The sequence below is a fragment of the Solea solea genome, chromosome 11 (assembly GCF_958295425.1).
Source record: "Solea solea chromosome 11, fSolSol10.1, whole genome shotgun sequence".
NCBI classification, from domain to species: domain Eukaryota; kingdom Metazoa; phylum Chordata; class Actinopteri; order Pleuronectiformes; family Soleidae; genus Solea; species Solea solea.
The window spans coordinates 7,895,868-7,913,208 of NC_081144.1; the positions used below are offsets into that span (position 1 = coordinate 7,895,868).

The 17,341-nt window shown below is 43.2% G+C and overlaps 1 protein-coding gene across 1 annotated transcript in view; it reads left to right on the forward strand.

Annotated features, from left to right (window-relative positions):
- Positions 1-17,341, forward strand: part of itga5 (integrin, alpha 5 (fibronectin receptor, alpha polypeptide)) — a 33,658-nt gene that overhangs the window by 10,845 nt on the left and 5,472 nt on the right. Inside the window, exons 3-26 of the mRNA XM_058642582.1 lie at positions 3,428-3,528; positions 4,024-4,147; positions 4,241-4,302; positions 4,392-4,437; positions 4,544-4,669; positions 4,750-4,794; positions 4,974-5,017; positions 5,240-5,296; positions 5,832-5,884; positions 6,043-6,251; positions 6,647-6,838; positions 6,941-6,986; positions 7,318-7,431; positions 8,747-8,802; positions 9,205-9,362; positions 9,634-9,771; positions 12,210-12,277; positions 13,627-13,777; positions 13,905-13,997; positions 14,615-14,694; positions 14,799-14,879; positions 14,982-15,087; positions 15,362-15,520; positions 16,117-16,224. Coding sequence (XP_058498565.1) covers positions 3,428-3,528; positions 4,024-4,147; positions 4,241-4,302; positions 4,392-4,437; positions 4,544-4,669; positions 4,750-4,794; positions 4,974-5,017; positions 5,240-5,296; positions 5,832-5,884; positions 6,043-6,251; positions 6,647-6,838; positions 6,941-6,986; positions 7,318-7,431; positions 8,747-8,802; positions 9,205-9,362; positions 9,634-9,771; positions 12,210-12,277; positions 13,627-13,777; positions 13,905-13,997; positions 14,615-14,694; positions 14,799-14,879; positions 14,982-15,087; positions 15,362-15,520; positions 16,117-16,224 — 2,417 coding nt within the window. The remainder of the gene's footprint in view (positions 1-3,427; positions 3,529-4,023; positions 4,148-4,240; positions 4,303-4,391; positions 4,438-4,543; positions 4,670-4,749; positions 4,795-4,973; positions 5,018-5,239; positions 5,297-5,831; positions 5,885-6,042; positions 6,252-6,646; positions 6,839-6,940; positions 6,987-7,317; positions 7,432-8,746; positions 8,803-9,204; positions 9,363-9,633; positions 9,772-12,209; positions 12,278-13,626; positions 13,778-13,904; positions 13,998-14,614; positions 14,695-14,798; positions 14,880-14,981; positions 15,088-15,361; positions 15,521-16,116; positions 16,225-17,341) is intronic.

A 17,341-nucleotide genomic window follows, 5' to 3' on the forward strand; every position in this document is an offset into this window, starting at 1 on the left:
TCAGGAAATAGTGCTGAAATGCTATTAAAATGGCTGAACTTTGTTAGTGCTCAGAGCATTTCCTTTCTGCTCCTGCTGTCAGCAGCAGACCTGGATCAGGCGTCAGTGTTCCACTCCACTGATCTGTAGTTGGCTATGTTCGTTCCTCGACCCTGGATGATCCTTTCTTCCTGTTTGTGTGCACTCTTTGGGGAAGAAAGGGATAATGGGGTGTCGAATACATTTTTGAAGGGTACTCCTTCCTTCCTTCTTTCAGGTTGTGTTTGTGTTGGGTTCCCTCAGGAAGGTATACTGAGATAAGCAACCAGTCAACAAATATGTTCCACAAAGAATTGTCCTGTTTACCGAGACTGCTCGTCTTGACAAAAGGATTCAATTGAGTCAGATTCAAGTGAAGTCGTTCTTAGAAGACACAAGGAAGTGCATGAGGGTGCCTAACCAAATGGATTCTTTTTTTCAATGTCTTGACAGAAAATCTATCAGCCTGTTTTGAACAATGGTGAAGTAAGGAAAGGGGCAATCAAAATAAAAACACTTGCCCTGAAGTCACATTCAAACAGGAAAGGGACGGCGACCACAGCACTTTTGTCTTCTTTGCACTGTTTCTCCTGAAATATAAAATGTGTTGCGCATCATCTGTGCTGGCTGGAAGCCACTGGCAGTGATGTCATGTGCAAGGCAGTGAGGCCTTGCAGCGAAGGTTAGTCCCCCGGGTTGTCAGAGTGCGTCCTTCAAATTTTTAAGGGGCTTTGAAGGAGCTGATTAGAGTGCCAGAACTGGTTCCGACATCTGGACCATGGCAGACTGGCCGTACAATCGAGGAACACTCAATACATGGACATCTGCATGCAGACTTGCCTGTGCCAAACAGCTGTTAAATGGATGACATTTACTGCAGTTTTTTTTTTTTTTTTTTACTGTAGCTGTGACTGTTTGTTTTCTCTGCCAATCCCTGATAGTAAAAGCTAGTGCAATAAAAAAAGACATTCAATGATGATGACGGTCTGATTTTTTTCTTTTAAGAAAAAAAAACAAAAGAACTTTTCCAATATGACTGCTTGATTAAAATAGTCCTACTTTATTTTAACATCCACTAGAGAATTGGTACCTAGTGCATTCCTAAACCAAAGTGCAGTCACTAGTCTTGTGTCTTGGTGTGTTTGAGCTGTGACCCACAGGACACAGACCCTCTTAATTAGCCCTTCTAATTGGGTCAAAGTGGCCAAAGACCTCCTCCCATCCACTTCCTCTTTCATTGAGATAACAGCCCGTCTATGGATCCGAGAGTAGGGCAGCAAGGGCAGTAGGGAGGGGTTAGAGGGGTTAGAGGGGCACATACAGGATGGGAAAAAATGGAGGCAGGGCAAGAAGGCCAGAGGGGAAAGAGGAAAGAGGGAGAAACCAGAGCCGTGTGCCTCCTCTCTGTTCCCCCTCTGCTCTCCTGCTGTCAGTACTCCCACAGGGGCAGCTGATGTGATGAGTGAATTTGGCCATTTGTCTCCTACCCCACTGACACACACAAAAATACACACACTCACAGCGAGAGGCTCTAACCCCACTAATGGCTGTCCTCTCACACACTCAGTTCAAAGGCGAGGGCTGGTCTGTGGATGCAGTCCAGACCCCTGCACTGCTCTGCAGGTCTCATGGGAAACTGGGCCGGGCACCGTGTCACATCAGCAAACAGCGCTGACCTGCATCCCAGGGGGATTTTGGTTAGATGACATGTTTTTGTGGGTCTGTCTCTGGCTTTCCCTCTGAAATCTCCTCTGTTTTCAGCTGAGAGCATTTCATGTGACTCCAGCTGGCTGTCTTCATTCTCCTCACAGACAAAAAAACACCGCTTCTCATCACCAGTCTTAGTGAGACACAGAGCTAATGCTTGAGCTAATGCAGCTATGTGAGAACTTTGGTTACCCTCTTAAGGCAATTTACTTCCTCTCTTTTATACTGTATGTAAGAATCAAAAGTATAACTTTTTTGATGATGTCTTTGTGACATGACTCAAACCAACATAATCATTGTTCAACTTCTAGCTTTCCCTGCTAGCTTTGGATTGGCCTTATTCAAACAATGACCCCTGAATTTGGAAAAATATTTGAAAGGTGTACTTGTCGAAAAAGTATCACGCTGCTAAGTGAAATTAGTTAAAGTAACAATATTAGAAGGAGCTGTTTGAAGCACTGCGCATGTGATTGTCTGCATAGCTAAGCACTTGTTTTCACACATGGACCTCTGAACACTTACCACATTGGGGGCAGGGCTGGCTGCTGTTGGACCATGATGAATAACTTTAGCAGGAAAGCCCAGGCATAGAGATTAAGCAGAAATACAGTTGGGTTATTAAAAAACTATAATCTAGCTCTGCTTACCGTCTTGGGTGAGAGGAGTTAGTGCTCCTTGAAAGCAACAGAGACTTGGGTGAGATAGTGAAAGAAAAATAATGGGAAGATGGAGATAGTATTGAAAATGAAAGCGGGGAATGAGAGAGAAGTGTGTGCGTAAACAGAGATTACTGGGAGGTTGCTATGAGGAAGCCAAGGCCAGAGTGTGTATGTTTTCCTTGGACCTCAGTCCCTTAGCTCTTTCCATCAAGACACGGAGCAGGCCTTCACCTCCAGCTCCTGGCTGCTCAGTTGGCTGGGAATACAGACCAGGGCCAGGCAGATATGGGACAGAGAGGCCTAGCACACAGCCAGCTTTCTTCACATACATGCAAGTCATAATCTCTTGTAGAATCTTATCAGCCATCAGTCCCCAAGAGATGTGACCCTTTGCTTTTGCAACAGACCTGTGGTTTGATGAAATCTATACAGTGTAAAGAGGGCTGCGGAAAAAGTTTAAGGTAAAGTGGCTCTGCAGATCCACTCAGGAAGCTCTTGACCTCACATTAGCATTTTCCTTATAGATGCCAGCTCACAAACTGAAATGCCGTCCTTCGGTGTAGTGGTGATTCCCGGTCAAATCAGTTTGTTTGGATTGATTCTCCAATGCAGCACAAATGTAACATCTGTCTTCCAATAAAGTTGCATTTAAACCTGACTCCCCAGACCATCTGTCATGTCACCTGCTGCTGTCTTAGTATTGAACTGGGAGATCAGTGTTGGAAACCAGGTGGTCAAACAGAGTAAAAGGTCAGTGAGGTTAAGCCAGCCCAGTTCAAACCTAACCAAGTGCTAGGAAAAACTACTATGGCCATAGAGCAAATACCATTCTATACAAATTATCACTCCGATCTTTGCATGAAAAATAGTCAAACTGGAGTCTTTAAAGCCTGCTGTCTGCCAAATGTCCAGATGTTTCCAAGGACTTGGGAGGGAGAGGAAGGGAGAAACGGGATACTGAACCGAGCTGAAGATGAAGGAATGCATGTTTTCTTCATAGTTACTGTAAATCATTCTATGTCATTTTCTTGTGTTTTTCCCAGGGGATCGCACTGTTTCACTCAATGACACGGAACATCAGGTTGATTTCAAGTCCCACCAATGGTTCGGAGCCACCGTGCGTTCCCACGGTGACACAATTCTGGTAAGTTGACCTTCTTGGAGATGATTGTGCAGCTTAGGCCATGAAGCACTTGGAATTCAGCATTGTTCTTCACTACCGCTGTTCTCCACTGTTATAAATTAATACTTTTCATTGAAGAAACTTTCTTCCACAGACATGTCGCTCTGACATCAGAGTTTATGTTCCTTTTAAGAAGTGTATATCTCAGATTACTGTTCATCTACTGTCCAGCCTTAACCATTAAGAAATTTTAGTGTCTCTACCTTCCATGACATCAAAGTTGAGCTGCCTGTTGTTCGATAGTATAGTACTGTTAGTGACCTGGATTGAGTTATTAGTTACCTTACTCCAGATGTACCCATGACCTCAGCACGGGTCTCCTCCTGAGTTCACTGGGGTATTGTTGCAACTGGAAAAACACCTCCCATCTAAAAGCTCACCCCATTCATCACGACATCTATCCCTTCCCCCTTTCCTTCCCACCAATCCTCATATTTCTCCACCTCCTCTCTTCAGGCTTGTGCCCCTCTTTATTCTTGGCGAACTGAGAAAGACACTGCCCATTCTGATGCTACCGGAACCTGCTACCTCTCAGTCCATAATTTCACCAAATTTGTGGAGTATGCTCCCTGCCGCACAGGTAACTGACACCTCTTAGACATTATATCACCTTAATATGACAGTGGCCACATGAAATATTCAAGATGTCCTGCTCCACTCTTGTGTATTTCAGAGATCAGTGATGTGGGGGGACAAGGGTACTGTCAGGGAGGATTCAGCGCTGACTTCACAACGGTATAAATAATGTTCCCGTTAGTGAACGTCACATTTTGGGATAATGTTTTCTCATTTTGTTGTAGTAATTTACAGGCTTTATTTTTCAGGACGGCAAAGTGGTGCTGGGAGGACCAGGCAGCTACTTTTGGCAAGGTAAATAGGACATTCTAACTAATATATATGAGTTAAAAACAGGAAGAGCAGTTGTCAAAATGTCTTTTTGTGTTTTTAAGCCATTTTCTTTTACCTTTCACTTCAGGTCAGGTGATCTCCGCAGCTAAAGAAGACATTATTAAAGCATACTACCCAGGCTACTTTATGCAGTCTGTGGAGGGCCAGATCCAGACCAAGCAGGTCCAGACAGAACACGATGACAGCTACCAAGGTAAGAGATGCTGACTTGATACATAATTCAGTCTGTTTAGCATGCAGAGGATAACCTCAACATTTCTTTGTCATACACAGGCTACTCGGTTGCTGTTGGAGAATTTAGTGGTGATCAGTTTGAAGGTAAGTCCAACGAAATAGACAGTTGCAATGCAAATATTAGTGTTGAAGTCAACTCCAATATTTTATATGATTATTGAGCTGGGAATGTCATCAATACTGGAATCTCTCTTATTCTCCTGCTGGGTTTGACCTGTGCATTTTCCCTCCAAATCTTTGCTTCATCTCTGTGCACCTCTTAGATTTTGTGGCTGGTGTTCCAAAAGGCCTCATGCTTTATGGTTCGGTAAGAAAGCTTAATCATCACAGTTTTGGCTCTCATTTTTGATCACTTTAGAATGGGAGGCCTGGGCTTTAGTCTTGGAACTGATACAGGAAAGTAAAAGAAGGAAAACAGCCTCAGTGATATTGTCATAGTGGGAATCATTTTTGCAGTGAATTCCAAAGTCTGTGCTTATATTAGAACCTATAAAAAAGACATTCACCACATGTGTCTGCTGCGCTGCAGGTGTCCATACTGAATGGTACAGATCTGAAGACCATGATTAACTACACTGGCGAGCAGGTGAGTCTGAGAACTCCTATCCTCACCCTATGCAGAAAGCGTCTCTATGCTCTACTTTGTCTGTGTTTTCATTGCTCTTCTCCTCCCGGAGCTCTTTATTTGTTGAGTCAATGAAAGCAACATTTATTTCCTCTGCATCATTTTACTAGATTTTGGTCTCTTTCGTGGTTTGCTGTAAAGCTCAGTTATGCAGGGTAAAGTGCATTGGTAATTTGTGCACATAGTTCTGGGAATATAAAAGGACCATGCTCGTTCATACAACGCTCATCGACTCATCTGGATAAAACTAATTATAAGTGAATTTGTTGCATTTCACACAGCTCCTATAATGCCCAGGCACCTCACAGGGAGGTTTGTGACAGAGCTGGAATAGACATTGCACCAGACTGGACCTAATCTGTAAAACTCATCAAGCCTTTATGTTTCCTTCAAGCAGAGGCAATGCAGAAAGCACCCCTGAAGATAGCAGTAGCGTGACTGTTTCGTGAAAACGAACTCATCATGATGTCAATGCCTTATCATCATTTGTTTACAGATGGGGTCATATTTTGGCTATGCAGTGGCAACGACTGATATCAACAATGACGGGTGAGTGTTGCTTATCTGCCGGCTTTTCCTCACCCACGTTGACTTCCTCTGTGTCACTGGCAGAATGTGGTTTAGATGCAAGATCAGCAACTCATTACTGCTGAAACTAAGCATTTGAGCTTAGATTAGTTTGTGAGATTTTCCCTCTTTGTTTGCAGGATGGTTGACCTGCTGGTGGGAGCTCCCTTGTTCATGGTCAGGGGCTCTGATGGCCGCTTGGAAGAGATGGGCCGAATTTATGTTTACTTACAGCGCAGCCCCCTCAACCTGGAGCTGCATCTACCTCACATCACTGGCAACCAGGCATTTGGGAGATTCGGCAGCACTATTGCACCACTGGGAGATCTGAACCAGGATGGTTTCAATGGTAATGGACTGATGGGATTTCTAAAATATCTCAAATATAAATATAAATAAATAAATTGAATAATAAATGAGTAAACAAATGCTAAGAGGAACATTCAATTCGTTTTCCATATTTTTAAAGGTGTGTTTGGCCTACTGTCATACCCAGTCATATACCCAGTCATATACCCAGTCATTAATATAGAAAGGAAATAGTTGACATTATTATAGGTACTTCCTATATTACCTTTGGCATTTTTCAGGAGGCTTATGTGGCTATAGTTTAATCTGATCTTTCCATTGTTATTTTTCCACTGTCTGCTCAAGATATCTTAATGAAGATCTTTATGTCTAAGACATATGGTACATATATAAATATAAAAATAACACTTTTCCTGAACTTTGCCTCTTTGTCAGACGTGGCTATTAGCGGTCCATTTGGAGGGGATGATCGGCAGGGACTAGTCTACATCTATAATGGGTACTTGGACGGACTCAGGGAAAAGCCATCTCAGGTGATCGTTGGCCAGTGGGCTGCTGGGACTATTCCTGCCAGCTTTGGATTCTCCCTCCGCGGTGCAAAGGATCTGGATGTGAATGGATACCCAGGTGAGTGAAGCTTGAAGAATGTATCTTAGTCTTGTATCATAGTCTTTGTTTAATCTTTTTTCCCCCAGTACATTTTCTAATTATTTCCCTTTATTTCCTCAGATCTCATTGTTGGTGCTTTTGGGGTTGATAAAGCAGTTCTTTATAGGTATGTTGTTTTACATATTCTCAATACTATTTACCAAAGAGATTAGTTTAAATTAATAGGAAAAAAAATGCCTGTCTACATAGAAGACATAAGGTGGTGCTTGTCAATAATTAATTACATAAGGCCAAGGAAATACTGTTGAATGTCCCTCTGTAAAGCTAAGCCAACCATTAAACAGGCCTTAACGAGAGTAGTATTAATCTTCATGTCTAACACTCAAGGAATCATTGTATGTTTCATTGTAAGTGTCACAATATTTCTCCAGAGCAGGAAAAGTAAATATTAACTTTTAGATGACTGACTCAATCTGCTTCCTTTCCGTCGTCCACAGATCCCGCCCAATTGTAAACGCCAGTGCCTCTCTGACAGTTTACCCCATCATGATCAATCCTGAGGAGAAGAACTGCTTGCTCACCAGTGGAAACACCACCATTCCTGTTTCCTGGTGAGTGATCAGCTTGCCCAGCACCATTGCCTGGTTTCCTGTGACAGCATTTTAGTCCTGCTCCTTTGGTTTTTGTTGTATCTAAATGCTAATAGTTAGGCTTCCCCATTCCCTCCATACATAACCAACTTCTGTCCTGGCAGGAAGCCCTGATAAGGACTATCTTTTCCATCAGCAGTCACGCTATTTATTTGCCCCGAGCAGTGCTCTTATCTGACCTTTTTACCAAAATGTCTTCATATCACAATGTTTCTGTTGAGGAGCAGAGAAATAACATGCTGAATAGCAGCATTGTTAGCCTTTTTCTTGGCCTCCTTCGAATGTGCACATATGATTCCAGAAAAGGGGAGAGGAAACAGACGATGGTTGCTTGCTGTTCAACATGCTTGACACTGCACTCATGTGTCTGCTTCTCTCCCCTTCTCCAGATCCTGATGCATAAAGGAAACTCTTGTATACACATGTGTCTTGATTATGCTGTGTTGCCTGGTGATGAGGAGTTTTTCTGTGGGGGTGAAAGGAGAGCAGAAGGGATAATGGGAGGGAGTGTGGGTGGGAAGGGGCTGTAAGGTTGTTTTTTTTTTTGCAGTTGCTTTGAATGAGATATTGTTTGGTGGTGGAACACAGCTGGGAAACATCAGGACACGTAGACTCAGTGAGCGTGCGCACACAGCTGTGCAGAAACAGGCAGACACAAAGTTTTTACTACTACTTGAAAAGTGTTCACTGTGTCTTTCTGACTCATTTTACATTTCTCTTCCTTTTCCTGGGTTTTTTCTTTAACACAGTCCTGCTTGTTTTCTCACTTCTTCCAGTTTTTGCTCTGTGTCTTCCATGGCTTCACTAGTAAAAGGGCTCAGGGTTTTGGGGTTACAGAATTCTGGACAGTGTTGTGCAACTGATGTCATGGGAGAGAGCTACAGGCTTATATAGACAGTCATTGACTGGTCAGCACTGAAACCTGAGACGTTGCCCAATTTCACCCTTCTTAACTCTGCTATTCCTTTGTGTGTGGGGTTGTGGTGGGTGGAAATGGAGACACACCAATTTATCAGCCTGGCTGGCAAAAGCAGTCAGATGCCAGGATATCTCCAAGCATTTGACATATTTTTCATATTATTCGATGTATTCCCATTACATCCCGTGCCTTGTAATGTGAACCATGTAAGAAGCTTAGACGAGGAAAGTTGAGCACAAGGGAAAGTGAGAGAACAAGTGAGGGCAAGTGAGGTGTTTTCTGTGGATTTATACTGAAACGCTGCCATAAATTAATATGCTTCTCTCATCATATCCTTGTCCCCTTTGTCCAAAACAGTGTCAACCTGAGTTTCTGCTTATCTGCGGATGGGAAACAACTACCAGACATTCTAGGTGAGTAATCTTTCCACATTCCGCAGAAACTGTCAAATATTGTTAATACTGGTAACAGTAAAACAGCAATGCTGTGTAGCTTTTTGCATTCAGTCATGACACAAAATGGAGCTCAGCATGCCAAATATCTTCTGTAATCCACCTTTAATCATTTAATGTCTTCTGTACATATTCCCTTTCACCATCAATCCCTGGTTGTTATCTCTAATTGCTCGTTCCTCTGTGAAGAAGTGTCCCCTGTGCCATTATGTTTAAGTTACATTGACTACATTGTGAATGTGCAGTATTTATGGGGGTCAGAGTATTTATGGAGGTCTTTTTTTTTTTTTAAAGCTGTCATTACGTGAGTCAGGATCATTCATCATGCCATGAATGCTCATTTGTGTGTGTTATGTGTTCCAGATTTTCAGGTGGAGGTGCAGCTTGATAGTCACAAGCATAAGCAGAAGGGTGCAGTGAAGAGGGCTCTGTTCTTGGATTCCCTGCAGCCATTGCTTCAGAGGAGTTTGAGGGTTCGCCGTGGCGAGCGGGTGTGCAACCACACAAAGATTTACCTTAAGGTATGCTCCCTCTCTTATGTCTGAAAAATCTTTATGACAATTGATTAGATTAGATTGATCAGTCTGTGTTTGAGCCTTGTTGTAACAGACGTAATAAGCCTGACGTATGAAATAAACCAGCAAAAATGAAAGAAAGCAACACAAATTAATCACTAGTTTTGCTTAGTTTAGTCGACAGGTATTGTAGTTAGATTATATGATTTTCACTTTTTGTGTGGTTTTTCATTTTTCAAACCCTGGTGTGTGTGTGTGTGTGTATTTTTGACTGCAGGACGATAAGGATTTCAGAGATAAACTTTCCTCCATTTATGTGGCCTTGAACTTCAGCTTGGATCCAAAAGCTGCAGCTGACTCCCACGGCCTGCGGCCCATTCTCAACTATCAGACCACCGACATAATTGAGCAAAAGGTACATTCACGTGGGCTACATTTCCTCTATTGAGCACAGGCAAATTTCCATGGATTGATCCACAAAACTTCAAGCGTCTATAAACATTCCGTGGTTTGCTAATAATGTTCATGTGGCTTTTTGAATGCATAGACAAACTTTTATTTTCTGAGCTGATGATAAGGATATCTGCCACATTAAGTAATCACCTTTTATAAGAACCAACCAGCTATTCAACAACTCTCTCTCCTGTCCCTGATGAAAGAGGGGCTGTTATTTTTAATCTACATCCTAAACTGCTCTGCTGGGAATAGGTCCTGAGTGTCTGGGAAGCTGTTTCCAAAATGAAAATGTGAGGCATGTACAGTGGAGTGTTTCCCTGTACCAGCAGGATTAGCTCGCAGTATGTTTGGCTGACCAATGATACATAGATGAGTCTTTCCAGACTTGTAAATTCCGAAGTAGATAGAAGATATTTCAGGGCGGGGCACAGCTAGGCCATTTGCCCATCTGGATGAAATAATCTGGCATTTAGCCGGTTTTCCTCAGGCAGCGACTAGAGCTAGCTCAACATGTGGGCATCCTGTCAGCTGTGGCACAGTGTGTACCATATGGGAGTTCAGCAACAGACATGGGCTCAGAGCATTTGGAGAATGGCAATCAGTGTAGTTTATTTCTTCCTCCCTCTCTTTGGTTTCTCTCTATCCTGGTCTGTTTCTATCTTATTCCTGTTGGATCAGGACTAAACCCTGTCATTGATGCCCTTCCCTGGATATCAAAGCTGTTGGGCCTCCAACAGATGTGGTCTATTGCTGAACCAAGACCTTGAGATGAGCCTGAGCTAAAACGTCAACCTTAACTGTGAAAAAGCTCCATTTGCCAAACACCACAGAGGGCAAACTGTATGTGTGTGTGTGTGTGTGTAAAACACGTGTGGGAGAAATGTCAGGCTGCCAACATATTTCATTAATCTGGCTGTAGACTATGTGAATGTAACAGGGTGGCTATTATATCGCATACGCGGCCTTGATCATACACATGATGCCCTATTGATTTCCACATATGCTTTGAGAGTATGTGGTAGGCCATGTAGCATTTCATTGACTTCTGCCAAGTTCTGACTATTTTCAAGCTGGAGTGAGAATGAGATATGGTTTATGTGCTTGTCACAAGGCTCATTCTCTCTCTCTCTGCTTAATATGTCCCATATGTTTCTATGATGAGTTATGGCATCATCTATTAATTGCAGCACCTCTCAGATCCTGTGTGAAGAGATACAGTTGTGCAAAATCAGTAATGATCTAAGTTGTTGTCACCACGTTAAAAAAAAAAAAGGCTTAAAAAAAAGCTGCATTAATTCCACCATTGTTCTTAAAATGATAACATCTGGGCAAAAGTCTGTGACTTTGATTAATGGTCAAATTTCTTTTTATTTCACTTCTACCGTCATTTTGTCAGATGAAATAATATCGGTGTTGATGTTGTTTAACAACAGTGACAGGCCTGCAGCTTTTGTTTTCTCAGATCAGGGTGCACTTAGCATGGTGGTTACCATGGTGTCCATAATTAAAGCCCCTGGATGGTGTAATGACAAGAGGGGCGCTCGGCTCTCTAATCTCCTCCTCCATTTCTATTTATTATCATCATCATCATGAGCATCGTCACACTGTCACAGTCGCAGCGGGATGCAATTTAGCAATCCGCAGGGATGCTGCCCTGCCACACGTTCAGCGGTCGTCCACTTATCCAGCAGTGTTTTTGTTTCTTTCTTGTCTTACCCTTCACTGTAATCTGTGAACCTCCACTTGTGATTTTCAGGTCAACAGAGAGATCCTATGTCTGAAAGAGTTCCTCTAGGTTGCAGGCTTCCCAATTTCCATATGATCATATACTGCTGTGGTTCGTCGGGTGGCGTAGCATGTGGTGAAAGCGCGGTTCACCACATAGTGCTGTGATGTGGCACGCTGGTGAGGGCTGGCAACTTTGCGCTTAGCTCTTCGGGGGTATGTCCTCGAGCGAGGGCTCCGTTCGCCATTTCCTCCTTTTACGTCGCAAGCAGAAAGTGCGTGTGTGTGTGTGCCTGCACAGCTGGTTCACCGGACTGTGTCTACGCCTGACATGACCTCACTAAGTCAGTCTTTGTCCCTCTGAGCCGTAACATTGTTTTTGTGACTGTCTGATGTACTCGGATGATGTGTTGTAAATAAGGAGGGGGGGGGGCTGCAGTCCAGGTGTCTGTGGTGGGAGGTTATCAGGAGGCTGTGGTGGAATGTATTAGTCATACCACATGTCGCATCTTGCTATACTCATCCTGTTGTCACCTCCAAGCAGAAATCTGATTTATTTTGTGTGCCTAATTCTCTACACATGTTAAGGAACAGTGTTTTATATTCCCTCCTGTATGTTCATGATCGGCAGCCTCTCTTGAAATTATTTTAACACCTTCAATCGTCTTCTAGGCCCAGATTCTGTTGGACTGCGGAGAGGACAATATCTGTGTTCCTGATTTGAAGCTGGCAGTTCACGGGTGAGTGCGTTCATCTCCTCATGTACTGTATTTCTAAAAATCTCAGAGAAAACACTATAAAATGTGAACAGGCTACCAGACACTGAACTCTTCACCTCTGTTGCGCAGCTGGGAGCATGGATTTGAGTGCTAAAGCATAAATGCAGCTGTTATTGTTGTTCTGCTGCTTTCTGTAGATTAGCATACCAGAGCGGGGGCTGTTAATAGCTACAGTGTTGCTGCAGTGTGGGGATACGCTCTCCTCCTAAAGCAGGACACAGCTCTGCTCTGCAGGTGTAACGTCAAACAGTCAAAAGGCAGGAGAGATAAAAGGGATGTGTTTGTCAAATATGGAGGACCTCGCCTTTTTCTGAAGCCATCAGGAGCACGTCGCCCGTCACACTTTGGATTCGAGAAATCTGTTTGCATTTTCCTCAGAAATAACAGCCTCGCTGATACTCCCTTCTCTGCTCTGTCATTTTGATTTCACATTCCTATATTTATCTAACATCTGCCTTCATTTTTAACTAATATATGACTGATGCATCATGTGTTGAAGAACCTGCTGTGAGTGTGTCCTGGTAGTGCTGCACTCCACCCAAGTGCATGGTGGAAAATGAAACTGCAGAAAGTGTGATTGGTGCAATTAAAAATAATAGCTTGATGTTTCTGTCTGACCTGTAGCACAGTATTGAAGCCTAATAGTAGCAAGACGGGCTGATGGGATGGGCATGATCTAGGAATTTCAGAAATAAAGTATCCACCATTCCTGCAATGTTGTTCCTTCTATTCTACTGCCAAAACACATAACCTTGTAGACCAAGGGTCCCTCGGGGAACCTTCAAGGTTTTCTAGTTTTGAGGCTTTTGCTCTGTTTTAAAAATGCAAAGGCAGTCAGAGTCAGTCTGAGGTTGACTATAAGGCCCGGCAGAGGATCAGCTTCACAAATCCTTTCTCTCTTACTCTCCTGCCTTGCTTTATGAAAGGGGACTGTAATTAAAAGCATCTGTGTGGCCCTCCATTCCATAAGGCATTTCTCATTGTTCTAAGCTGTGCAGAGAGGTGCAGGGAGTGAGAGAGAGCGTTTTACAGCACTGCGTGTTGTTTTACAGCATGTACCACTTTATTACCACATTGGAAAGGTTTTTATTTAATTGGGTTGCTTTATGAGATGAATCATTAAGTGATTTTTAAACTAATTACAAAATGTATTTGTTTAATTTAACAACAATGTGTTCAGTCCACGAACACAGACAAAGAATGTCATTGTTTACTCATATAAGTCAAACTCACCTCTATCCTTTTTTATTTTTGTCTCAACTGTGATTGTGATTTGTGATCAATTCTTTCTCTGGATGCATACTCATCAGGGACAGAAAGGAAGTCTACCTGGGCGACGACAACTCACTGACCTTGACATTTAATGCCAAGAATGAGGGTGAAGGAGGGGCGTACGAAGCAGAACTGTATGTGGTGCTGCCCCCTGAAGCTGACTATAGCGGGATTGCTCGCAATAATGAGGTTAGGAGAACTGCAAACCGAGTGAAAACGAGTACAACTTCCTGTATCCTGGGACTCTTGTTTTAGTGCTTTCCCTGATGATTGTTTATTGCTGTAGTTTTGACTCATTTGTCCTCTTGGTTTCCAGAGCCTGACGCAGCTGACCTGCAGCTACGAGACCGAGAACCAGACCCGATACCTCAGCTGTGATTTAGGAAACCCCATGAAGTCCGGCACCACTGTAAGATCATCATTGTCCTTTGAACCAGTTATTTTAAGGCTTGTCGTATGTGGTAGTGCGTGTAATATGTGTTTTGTCAGTGGAAATTAGTTTCCTGCTTTGTTTGAAAAGGCTGTATGCCATCCGCAGTTTGGGTGTGAACAACATCGGAAAAGTCAGTATGTGTCAGGAAATGTTGTGACAAGAACTACAGACGCCATCTGTGCCCTCAGCTCCCCACTGAGTCCCCCCTTTATAATGATGGAGTCATCAGCTGGCATGCTTTTAATAGGTCTGTGAAGGGAGACTGTCTTGTAAGTGTTAACTGACAGACAGACTTCTCCATTTTAAAAACAAACATTAGTCATAGAGTTTGCACTTTTGTTATTTCTGAGAGAGCTCAGATTTGAGTGTTACTGAGGTTCAAACTGAGATTAAATGCAGATTCTGTGGAGAACAAATGTGTCTGAAATCATAATAACGTGTCGTAAACCTTGTGTTGACACTTAGATGGCTGTTACCAACTCCTCTCTTCTGTTACTTGTTAGTGGGTCATAGAAACTATCGTGGATTGAGACCTCATTTTTGATGGCAGCTAATAGCAGAGGATTCATATGTCTGTCGTCTTGTCTTTGCAGCTGTGGGCAGGTCTGCGCTTCACCGTGCCACGGCTGAAAGACACGCACAAAACGGTTCAGTTTGAGCTGCAGATTCGCAGGTACAGCTTGACGTGAACACACATGAGAAACATTCTGAGTAATAAGTTCCAACAGTACTGACCTCCACTGCTCCTACCTCATCACAAACTCTTTGTTTCCACAGCAAAAATGAGAATAACTCCCACAGTGAGGTTGTGCCCTACAAGCTGGAGGTGGTTGTCCAGGCTGACGTCATCCTGCAAGGGTGAGCCGAGGTTTAGGATTTCCTCATATGAACTGTAGGGACTTTATTAAGTTCCTTATGTCACCTTATAAACGTTCTCACACCTTCCCATCTCTTCATCAGTGTGTCTCGGCCAGATAAAGTGTTCTTCCCACCGGCCAACTGGAAGTTGACCAAAAACTATGGGGTGGAGCAGGATGTCGGGCCTGCAGTGGAACACATCTATGAGGTAATCAGCCATAGCTGTGGCAATTCATTGAGGCTGAGCAGATCACATTGGAAAACAGGTCCTACTGTTCATAAAGCAAGTCAACCTTCCAGGGCAGCAAAGAAGGAAAACTGTTCTCAGTGTGATTTATTCTCAGGCTGTGTAGATCCTCTTTCACTTGGGCGACAATGAACAGTGCTCTCCTTTATTCTGCCTATTTCAAGATTAATGCAATGTCAAATATAGGTTTATAGATTTACTGCAGCCATTTCATTTTCCTGTTTTCCTTTTCCAGCTGCTGAATAACGGGCCCAGTCGGATCAGCCACACCCTGCTTGAGCTGCGTTGCCCCCTCAGTGTCCAGGGTCTCACTCTCCTCTACCCTCTGGAGTTCTCCACAGAAGGACCCATCAACTGCACCACAGACAAGAACATGAACCACCTACACCTCAAAGTGAGTAACTTGCAGAAAAGCACAGATGCACACCTCTCATGGTCAGAAGAGCCAACATCTGACAGTGACGGTCTCTCACTGATTCCTAGTCAGATGTATGATTAAGGGTTGGATCTTCTTGCTTCTGGGTCCACACCCACCCCCTCCCAGCTTCATAGCCCCACCCAGGACACTCATCCTACCACTGCTTTGATGTTCCAGCTCTTCCCTGTGCTCAGCAAGACGTTCTGATCTTTGACAACCAGTGCTGCGCCCCTAATACTGAGTTTTTAGCTTTGGGATTTTGTGGGCAAACTATCCAATGCAGTTGTTTGTGTTTACATTTGAAGCATGACAGATGTTGAGCAGGGCTGTAAGTGGTCATCTGTCTTAGCTAATGTTTTTTTTGTCCCTGGTGAATTGCTAAGTACTACGTTTTTCCATGAAGATCCATGAGTAGGACTCACATGCTTCTGATTAATGACAAAAAGCCTCAGGGTCATGCTAACATCAAGTCTTATATTGACAGAAAGGGTGGCGTGCTCTTCTGCTTGGTGAGGTCAGTGTGTGCCTTGTCCTAATGGCTCACATGTTTTTGGCTCTCTTTACTCCTGTAGCTCCAGCACACATCCACGGAACCACCTATTCTGGCGCTGAAGGCCAACGAGCACCACATAGAGAGGCGGGATGCCCACAGGAATCAGCTCGCTGATTTGACCAACCTGGTAAGATGCCTACAGAGCAACTGTCACATTCTATATGAACTGTACATGTTTATTAGAGGTGTTACATAATATCAATACGTGATATTGTATGTATTCTTTGAAGTGCTGTAACGACATGGAAATATTTTTGATTTAAACCTCAGACCATTACTCTGTTAAAAACACACGCTGAAGGTTGTAAAGAAATGAATGTATTGCAATGCATTAAGTTTGCAAATATGAACCTATTCTGGTGACATTGGCCCCATTCATACATGAAGTCCCTGGGACTGGGTAATTAAGTTATGAGTCCTTTAAAAGAGAGGGGTCAAAGGGCACAGGCTAGTCTCTCTGTGGTGATTAACATTAAAGAGCCTTTAGTAGTGGTGGAGGGGCGGAGAGGCTGAGAACATGTCGGACATGGGTGGCTTTTTCTTGTCAGTGATGCATTGGTAACTTCACAGACTGCTCTCTAATTTTCAGCTCTGTGTGTGTTTTGTGACGCCGTTAACCTTCACACACTGGGTCTATTGATCAGTCCACCTGCATGAAGCCGCTCTCTCTCTCTCTGCCTTTGTCTTTGTGTACCTGCCTCCATCAATGAGGTCTTTGTCCATGCGCCTGTCGCTTTTAACCATGCTCGTTTATCAGGCATGTCCAGTGACACTTTATTGTGAAGGATGCTATTCTCCAGTTTGCCGTGTTTGCACTTTAGGTTTTTTTTTTTAGACATCCCCAATCAAAGAGTGCATTTGTGTTCAGTGATGCTTGGTTGTGGCTGTCAGCTGAGGTCATGTAAGAGAATTTTGGAATGACCTGCAGACGTTAGTTGCAGGGAGAGAACAGAGGACTGAATTGCAGTTGCAATGTAGAAAATTGTCACTTAAGAACAATTTAGAAAAATCCTATTTTAGTATTTCTGTTTTTGTTGCAGCACTTGAGTTGTTTTGTAATGTTTATGCTCTGGCTGTTATTGTACAAGTGATATATCTTTAGTGTGATGTTATAAAACCTTGTAAAAGTTGTTAAACTGTAAGCATTTTAGAGTTTCCAGATTGTGATATATTTCTCTGGCAGCCAGATGCATCTTGTTTTATCTTATTCTTTCATCAGGACCACCTGATGCACCAACTGTGGA